At 39.3% G+C, this 10,136-nt stretch overlaps 1 protein-coding gene across 1 annotated transcript in view; it reads left to right on the forward strand.

The window, feature by feature from the left end:
* ntrk3a (neurotrophic tyrosine kinase, receptor, type 3a) overlaps positions 1–1,058 on the forward strand; it is a 245,384-nt gene extending 244,326 nt beyond the window's left edge. The window contains exon 18 of the mRNA XM_042496388.1: positions 799–1,058. Coding sequence (XP_042352322.1) covers positions 799–984 — 186 coding nt within the window. The 3' untranslated portion in view covers positions 985–1,058. The remainder of the gene's footprint in view (positions 1–798) is intronic.
* Positions 1,059–10,136: the final 9,078 nt, after the last annotated feature.

Raw genomic sequence — 10,136 nt, forward strand, 5'->3', positions numbered from 1 at the left:
GAAGCACGGCAATAATGGTGACAATAGCATATCATATAACAACAATAATAGACATAAAATTACTAAATGCATTCTATGATAGCATGTGATGCTACATGCAAATATTGCAGGTGTTGATAAGAGTCCCATGTGTATATTAATAGTGGAGGCATGACGGATAATAATGGCAGTAGAAGGTCGCGTTGAGCAGGATCACGCCATCTGCACAACCAAGACCAAAGACAGAGGCGCAGTTTCAGACAGGACCACAGCAACAGCCCAACCAAGGCCACGATCAAGGCAAGCTGGCAGTACAGCATCAGTGCAGCCACAGCATGAGCACAGCCAAAGGAAGGATCACAGCATCAGAACAGCCATCACCATGATCCAGGCGCAGCCAAGATTGCAGCCAGGATCTGGGAAAACTATGAAACAAGGGATCATAAATGCTCCTGAGAGGCAACCAAGTTAATGTAATGCAGTAAAAAGACAAGAGCGTTTGCAGATGGAGGAAGCAAGAGAAGGAAAAAGGAGCTCTGTATATCCTAGAAAGTCCCCCGGCAAATTAACCTATGTCAGCCTAACTAGGGGCTGGTCCAGTCAACCTAAGCCAACCCTAACTGTAAGCTTTATCAAAGAGGAAGGTCAATTTTGTGGGGTGTAATTTTAATGGAATGTGTATCCATGACCTAAAAGGAGCATTGTTCCCCAATGTAGAACTTTCAGATTTACAGATGTACTTGCGACATATACTTGCATAACCTTTTGAACAGTGGCTTGTTTAGTCTTGTTTAACAGTGTGTCTCTCTGTCTTCCCAGGTGATAGAGTGCATTACTCAGGGCAGGGTACTGGAGCGTCCAAGGCTCTGTCCCAAAGAAGTCTACGACATGATGCTAGGCTGCTGGCAGAGGGAGCCACAACAGCGCCTCAACATTAAAGACATTCAGAAGATGCTGTTCACTCTGATGAAAGCCACACCAGTCTATCTGGACATACTAGGTTAGGGATGGATATGAGAGGAAAATAATCTGATGACTTTAAGGTTGGATTAGATCATAAAATGAGGACACTGGGCCATTAGGAGATGGAATGCCTTTAAGGAGAACTGGCATTGACTTTTAGCATAGTGTGTGATGGAAGCATGTGAGTCGGGATTACAAATAGAGTGTACCTGCATTCAACTGCCTGATAGGTGAAAGGGTAAGGAAATGAATTTGCTAAAGTGGAGTAATGTGCATTTAACTGGATTGGGATGAAATACACATACATTGCATTGTGACACATTATAATCAAAGAAAGAGTCTTGGGCTTGTGTGGTCCAGTCCTACTCCTTTTTGAATGAACTCATGACTGAAAGACTTGAAGACTTGACTATGAAGAATGGATTGCATCAAACTAAACTGAACTGGATGAACCTGATTGTACTAATAATTTAAGTATCATAGTTTTATAGCTTATATGTGTCCCCATTTCACCCTGTCTAAATCAGAGCGCCTGTAGTTTTATCTTAAAGAAGCCTGACTTATCCCAGTAGAATCTAGGTCAGCTTGGCTTTATTTCAAATATCCTGTCCTAGATTATTGTATTGTATGTCCATTCTGTCAGGTCTTTCTGTATATGAGGGAGACAAAAGCCACCTTCCACGTCCAACCGGAATGTGGCTGGATGGATTCAGTCAAGTCAAGTCAAGTCAAGTCAAGTCAAGTCAAGTCAAGTCAAGTCAATTTTATTTGTAAAGCCCATTATCACAAATCACAGTTTGCCTCAGAAAGCTTCATAGCTGACGGCATCTCTCTGTCCTTAGACCCTTAAATTGACCCCTTAAAACTCCCCAAAGAAAAACCCTACAACAGGGGGGAAAAAAATGGTACAAACCTCAGGAAGAATAATAATTAAATTACAGATGAGCACTTGCTCGGACAGAACCGGTGGCGTTATTATTATACGCTAGCAGACGACTGGGTAGCACCGTGCGCATACAGATGCAATGTGCAGTGGCAGGGTCACTTGAGAATGCGACTGGAGGGAAAAAGCCTGCATGTGCCTGAAATGCTGAAGGACATCAGGTAATAACGCTGCCATTAACCACATAATTTATCGAGCATGAGTTCACTTCCCAAGTAGATGTGTGTGTGTGTGTGTGTGTGTGTGTGTGTGTGTTTCTACACCTTACCATGTGCCTCTTTTGGCTAATGCTAACCATCCATGATTTTGCCTAATCGCAGACACTGGTTGCCATGTGCTGTTGTGTGAACATAAGGACCGTGCTGCGTCATCCCACCATGAGCATTTGTTGACATAACGATAACGTGTTCCAAAGCATAAACAGCTGATGCAGAGGGATACCTAAAATGTCAACAATAGATACAGAAAGTCACTGACAGAGTGGCATATGTGACAAGTTGGGATGACACCATGTTGATTTTTGCTGGTTCTTACACACCAAACCATTCCTGACTTCCACTGTGTAATGTAGAACTTTAAAATGATGATTTCTCTGTGTTTTTTAAATATTTGGATGCTTGTGTGTTCAAGGATGTCTAATCTAGCCATGTCTATTTGCCTATAATTGTACATGTCTTGGGCTTGCCATTATTGCTTGGCCAGACTCAATGCCTTTCATATACAAATTTAAAGTGTTAATGGCAAACCTCTTTATGACTCTTAAAATACTAAACCACTAAATCTGCTCTTATTTAAATCAGTTATAGTTTAAAATTGCATTTGATTACCTACTTTTAGGTGTAAGACCTGCTTCTGATGGATAATTTATTGCAAAGTGATGATCATTATCTTTGATGGATGGTTCTTCAAAAAACCATGAAGAGAGGAACTGCTGATCATTCAATTTTGGAACCTTTGTTGGCTTGAATACCCCTGGAACCAGCAGCATCTTTTTAGCTGCAACCAAAATTGTCCCAATACAAATGTCAAAGAGACTAAGATGCAGAAAAATGAACCACCCCATTCTAGACAATAACCAGTTAGAAAAAGACCAGGCAGTTCTGTCTTGACATTAAGGGAATGAAGTGTTCCGATGAGAATTGTAGGACAGATTTTATTTTTCAACACTGTTCATTGAAACTTCAAGAAAGTGACTCAACAGCAAAGTACAACTTGCATCAAACATGTCAAGTGCAGCAGCCACTGTTTTTAAAGCTAGTTTTCATCAGCAAAGCCTTCAAAGATGCGCCTTCTAATCCTGGACTCATGTTACTCCACTGAGCTGTTCGCCTCCGCAAGAGCCCGACCAGAACTTTCATCTGCCTGAAAGTGTGGCCTGAGTGACTGTCGCCATAGAGATGGACCTAAGTGCCTCCAACTTCTTTCCTAACGGGAACTCAAAAATCATCTTTCAAAATAAGAGCACTTTTACATTTTGTTTACTTGTTTAAAAAAAGTACTTGAGCTATAAGCCTTTCTCATTTTTCTTACAAACTTTAAGCACTGTATTGCAAGAAATACTCAAAAACAGGAATAAAATGATAAAAAATTATACAGAAAAAAATCAACCCTTAAGGGAAAAAGCAAAAATGAACAAAACAAAGAAGGCTTTTTTTTAATACTCTTTGCAGCTTGACCAGAACGTTGAATTACCAAAGGTGAGGTTAAATTTTCTGTTGTTGTTGTCTATTTGTTTTCTAGAAAATAAAAAAACATATTCTATATATTTTTATTTATTTATACTTTAAATCAAAGAGCGGACCTCTGCCATGCTCCAAAGCCATTGGAATATTTTGCCACTCCATAGGAAAAAGAACTGATAACCACTGAAAGACAAACATTTGGAGGGAGGAGTCCTTCAAGGATTACCGTAAGAAAGTGTTTTTGTGGACTGTCACCGTAATCTACTCTGACGTCAGATCCTGGATATGATTGAGCAACATCAGCTGAATGGTAATTGGAACTCTGAACTAAAAAGGGTAACAACAGAGCTACTAGTCAAAAGACAAAATTCTTTTTTAAAGAATGTATATATTGTAAAACTCTATGCCTTGAGATATGTTAACTTATTTCCTTTTCTGAACTTTGATTATTTTTAGCTTCTTGATGTGTTATCATATGGTTCAGTGAAACTCAATAGATATTTTGATAATCTTTCTTTGTAGTTGTAATTACTGTTATTATTTCCTTTTTTACTCATACAATGTCTAATCAACAATTTAACCAGATATTCTACATTAAATCAATTTTAGTTATTTTATTTTTAGTTGATCATTTGATGGTAATGTATGATTAAGGATAATAGAGGAAAGGGGTAAAGTTATAAAGCCAATCTGCTCAGAGTCCAAGCACTGTGCTAAGATTAGCATCAGTCTTCACTCTTAAATGAACTGTTTAATATTTTGAAATTAGCTACTTTTTTGCCATTCACTATTCTGAGCTAGATAAAAAGATTAGTGTCTGTTTACCTTTTGTATGTCCACTAACTTTGTGGTCCGTCTATTTAGGATAAAGAGTGGAACCAGGAGGAAACTGCTAGCTTCGCAAGTTACAAATAATTCTTCAAACTATTCTAAATCTGTCCTCTCAGCATAACATGGGCTGACATCTAGCTAGCAAAGTGTCCCATAAATGTTGAAGTGTTTCATAAATAATACTCTAATACTAATACTTAGTAATAGATATTTACACTTTGCATTGTTCATGTTTATATATATATATATATATATATATATATATATATATATATATATATATATACATACACACTCCATCCTTACATACCCATTAGATGTGCTTATACAAGTGCCTAAGAAACATTTCGATTTGAACTAAACTGATTTCAGGACAATGCCAGTGGTCCAGTTGCACCTGGAATTACAAATCAGAACATTAGCCACACATGCTCTGTAGATTTGATAGGCTGATGTTCTGTCAAGGGCAAAGACTGAGTTAAGCATCAGCTCACTGTGCCCATGGCTCAAATATCAGCTAACATCCTTAGCAAAAATCAGTAGTCTTTACTCAGTTACACAAACTAGTAACCAAAAGGCAACGCTCTATACATTTGCTTGACAACAGAAACTCATACAAAACTGTGCATGAGTCAACTTAAATGCAAAAACGACAAACCTTCGCTAGATTTCAGTCGTAGATTATGGCCATAACTTTGATAATTTGTCATCTGTCTAAAGAATGGGTCCTGAGGCCACCGGGTGGGAAGACTGAAGAGGGTTAAGCATGCTCCGATAGTTGTTAGATATATCTATATGTAAGCTACCGTTATACTATTCACTGTACTGTTGTTTGATTGTCACGTATCTGATATTGTGGTCTAAAGACTCATTTCTCAAAAGCACATTTGTGCTCTAGTAATTTAACTGCAGCGTGAAGAGATGGCTAAATCTGATCCAATGCTTTTGTGTGCAGCTTCAGTTTTTTAACCAAATTATATGTTCATATACAAATTACAACCACAATGCAAGGATTGAATATGGCCAAAGTAATCTCACACCTTGAGTTAAACCTTAGCCAAAGTTTGAACTTTTTCTAAACTATTGTATGATACCATTACTATGCGTGGCTGTGTTCTTATTTTACTGTAATCATATTAAACTGCTGTACTCCACTAGTATAAATGTCAAGTTTTAGCTCAAGGCATAAGAAAGCCATAGTAGCTCCTCAGTTCTATGTGCAACAAATCCCGGCTGCTCGACTTTCAAACTTCTGAAAAAGTCTGCTGTGTATAAAAAAGGGAAGGAGGAGGATATAAGAAAATATGATGTTGCGGATCTGTGACATATATTACATTGCATTTTTCTTTCACTGTGAATGTGTTCTTCTGAGTGTCCTCCAGGAAGTTGTTTTTATCAATAAAATCTACTAGGAAATTGGAAGGAGCAGTTTCATTAGAATATTCATAGCTTTTTGAGCTCATGTGTAGAGCTTTCCATAGACGCAGCTTAGAAGGAGAATGGACAGCGTTTGTGGTACAGAGCCCCAAGAGCATCAGTATGTGCTCACACCCCTAGAATCATCGGGTTGTCCACTAATTGGAAAGTCAAGGGTTCAATCCCTGGCTCCTCCAGTCATCATGTTGAAGTATCCTTGTTCATAATACTGAAACCCAAATTGCTCCCAATGCTGTGTCTCACGGCTATGTGAGTGTGTGTGAATGAATACTAAGTAGCAGGTGGCACCTTGTACAGTAGCCTCGGCCAACAATGTGTTAATGTGTGTGTAAATGGGTGAGTGTGGCATGTAGTGTGAAAGTGCTTTGAGAGGTTGGAAGACTAGAAAAGCGCAATACAAGAACAGTCCATTTACTATTTACCATACTGTATGTTACACCAACCATGATGCAACTGTTTGCCTTGAATTATTTACCAGAATATACCAGAATTTGACAGCTGGTGAGTTTTTGCCATTCAGAAAATCCTACAGTGGTAACGATGGGAATTCTTATTTTATTCCATGGACTTCAGGTGTTTCACATTAAAGCTTTACTGTAATACTGTAATCTTACATCCAAGCTGTGTTAACAGCCTCAGTCATATAGTAATGCTGCAACAGAGAGAAGTGTTTGAGCTAGAAGTAGCAAATTAACCCTTTCCTTTTTCAAATTACATTATCTGTTGGTATGTGGTGGAAGAATACCTTCTTTGTGGGCAGGAGGTAACAAAATAGAAATCTATTCTGAGAACCTCAACTGTTCAGACTAATCAGTATTGCCATCTGTCATCCCTGTGATATCCTTTGGCATAAAACCTGACAAACCTCAGGGTTGTTAAACATGACTTGCTAGATGCTGGTCAGTAACCTTACCCAGCAGGACCTCTGGGTGCAGAGGTTAGCCTGTGCAGCTTTCACAGTGCTTAAATGTAAGAAGTTTGTGCTTACTCACACAGAACAAGCTTTGTAGACTCATAAGAAAGGCAGTTTGCACTGCTGTGCTTTCATGTTTAGACGCCATAACATACTGAAGTGCTAAAAGCATCTTTTCAGATAGTCTGTCAGCTCGCATAGCTGATGACTAGAAAAGTCAACTTCTTCTATACCAAATTTAGGGCCAAGTACATATAAATGTGTCAACAGTTGTGCCCCAGTATAAAAGTACCCCTAAACACACAGCATCATATTGGTTAATTTCCAAGGTCACGGTAATGACCTAAAAGCCAACATTTCAGGGCTAATTTAGGAAGCAGTGTGCTCTTAGTGCTCTGCTTCAGGATTTGGACGGCAGATGGCTGGATGCTCAATGTGTAGCACACCTGACTTTCTTGCAGGGAACCAATCAACTGTTATTGTTGTTAATGTTGTTGCTGTTTTTTGTTTTGTTGTCATTTTAAAAAAGTCATAACCGAGATATTCTGCCAACCAAATCAGGTATTTTAATTGCCAATCTTCAACTTTTGCCATTATCTCTCCCCAACCTCAACCGCATCAGCGTTTCCATGTGCAGACATGATACTTTCAAAAACATTGGCAGTGATGGCAGAGTTAATCAATATCAATCCTGTGTCTGGCAGTAGGGTTAATATTCTACTGGCAAATTTGAGTTCTTTTGGCCTACTTAAGAAGGGAAGGATAGAATCGATGCATCAGCACACCAAAATCTACAGTTCACCTGTTATGGCGTGTTTCCACTACATGGTTACAAGCTCTACTCTACTCTACTCTACTCTACTCGCCCTTTTTTGGTTTTCCATGAGTAAAAAAATATCTGGCACCATCTTTTTTGGTAGCTGCTCTCCTGGGGTTCCAAACAAAGCCAAATGGGTACTATGAGGTACTAAACGATGACCTGAAACACTGCAGACCACTGATTGGTCAGACAGAATTGTCACTGTATCATTCAATCCGCACCACGCACGGAATACCCTGAAAAGCTATTGTAGCTATTGTAGTCAAGCTATTGTAGCGGCTGCAGTTTTGTATCATTTTTTTTCTTTCCCAAAATGGCAACCAGAAAGATCACACCATGGTCGCTCAGGGAGGTGCAAATGCTCCTCACCTTGCTATCTGACAAGCGTATCCAGCAAGTGCGAGTCTGTACATATGCACATTTCAAATTACAGGGGAGCTAAGGGAAGCTTAGAGACATTCCTACATTTACGTAGTCACCTGAACTCCTCATTATCAGAATAAGGGACAGAGGGAGAGAGGAAACGTTACTGGTGGTGTTAACTGCTAACAGTGGTATTAGTAGAATCTTTTTCGCAATAACCCTGTTATTGACCGCGCACTGCCACACTTTATGAATGTGATATGTTTTAGTAGTGGCGTGAACCGGAAATTGAGACTCCCCTGAAAGCCACTGTGTAATTTGAACCCTGTGCATATGTGTGTGTCGTGTTGAAATTGACAAGGCAGTTTCGCGCGTCGTCGCTATGACAACCAGCTACACTGAGGTAGTACTATCTTCTGATGGAAAACGAGCCCCAGACAAGTACCTGATACCAAAGGCAACTAGAGTAGAGTAGAGTAAAGCCAGTACCATGTAGTGGTAACGTGCACCACGTGCTAAACCTTTATAGACCATCTTGTTTGTGAGTTTAGCCTACTAGCTGTCAGGATTCCAAAAAGCAGTCCAGTTTTCTGATTTCTCCTGTTTTCAGCTGACCTGACACATATTCAGCCACTCAGGACAATTTTCTGATAAGACAGCTGTGCTAGTACAGGCAAGCTTCCTGGAGGACAAAATAAGTGCGCAAAACACCTCAAACTCTCAAATATTCTCAGCGCTGACTACGCTGCTAAATGTGTCCAGTATGATCACAACTTTAAGCTTTTATTGACAGTCTCACTTGTATGCCGTTCTACTCCTTAATGCATTGGTGTGAGAAGAAAGTCTTTTTTCCATCTGTTGGCTCATGCTCTTTCTCTCTCTCTCTTTCTCCCTCCCTCTATCTATCTATCTATCTATCTATCTATCTATCTATCTATCTGTCTATCTGCCTTGCTTGTGTACTTTCATCCTCCCTTAGTCTAAAGTGTTTTTTCTGCATCATGTTTCCCATACAAAGTATTTAAGCTGAATATGTTAATGCCATCATTACTCAATAATAAGTCAGTGTCTTTCCTTTCCTCTCTTTCTCTCTCTCTGTCTCTTTGAATAATGTGTTGTGTATCTGTCTCTATACTTTTATTTATAGTTCTATGTATTAGAATAATTTAAAATCATGTATAATGTCTTTTTAAATTGCTGAGATGTGGTGAACTTTTAAGGTGGCTCTGTGTATGATTCTGACTCATTAAAAGTTTCTTCATCTTTGAATGGTTTTGTCCTCTCGTTCTTTTTTCTTTGTCTTTCCTTTAGCTACCATCTCTTGTAAGATAATGTTTCATTAATCTGCATCTTTTACAAACATTTCACAGCATTAAAGCTGTAAGCAGAGATGAATGGGCCCTCACACCTTTGCGCATTGTTGGGGAAATAGGCAGGACACCCGTCAACAGTCAAGGAGAGAGCTGCTGAAGAACACGCCATAACTATATATCATGTTACTGTGTATCAATAGTAGACCACACCATGTAAAAATATCATGTAAATCAAATAATAGTTTTCACACATGACGTATCTCCTGTCGCAAACCGGTGACTATGACACCTATATGGCATGATAATTTATTCAGGCTGGGTGTTTTATCAAATGTGAAATTGGGGGTGGATTTGATGATAGGTTACAGTCAAGTTACAACAACTTCTTGTTTCAAGGCTTATAATGCATGATTGCAATATGGCAATGGCAATGGCAATCCTCACTCAGAAGCATTGTCAAGGTCTTCACGCTTTTTTGACCATATTTGTTGTGGATCTTGTCATCCCACTAATATCCTTTTGGCAGTAAGTGGCGATATAACTAAACTCAATTCTGGCATGTAGAGGTCTTTAAGCTGCCATTGTTATCAAGCATGAAACATTTGGGGCATATTGATCTCTTATCGATCTCTAAACAGATCATTGCTCTGTGTTGCAGCTGAATCTCAAACCCCTGTTGGGTTCAAGACAGCTAGGGGTTATGTGATTATCAATGACTAACATTTGTTATTTACGACATCTATTGCACGTCTGTCCGCCCTGGAAGAGGGATCTCTCATCATCCTCTGCTGCTCTTCCTGAGGTTTCTTCCTTTTTTTTCCCCGTTATAGGAGTTTTTCCTTGGGTGATGTGAGGGTCTGAGGGCAGAGGGATGTCGTACACTGCAAAGCCC

Source organism: Plectropomus leopardus, chromosome 11 (genome assembly GCF_008729295.1).
Source record: "Plectropomus leopardus isolate mb chromosome 11, YSFRI_Pleo_2.0, whole genome shotgun sequence".
Taxonomy (NCBI): Eukaryota; Metazoa; Chordata; class Actinopteri; order Perciformes; family Serranidae; genus Plectropomus; species Plectropomus leopardus.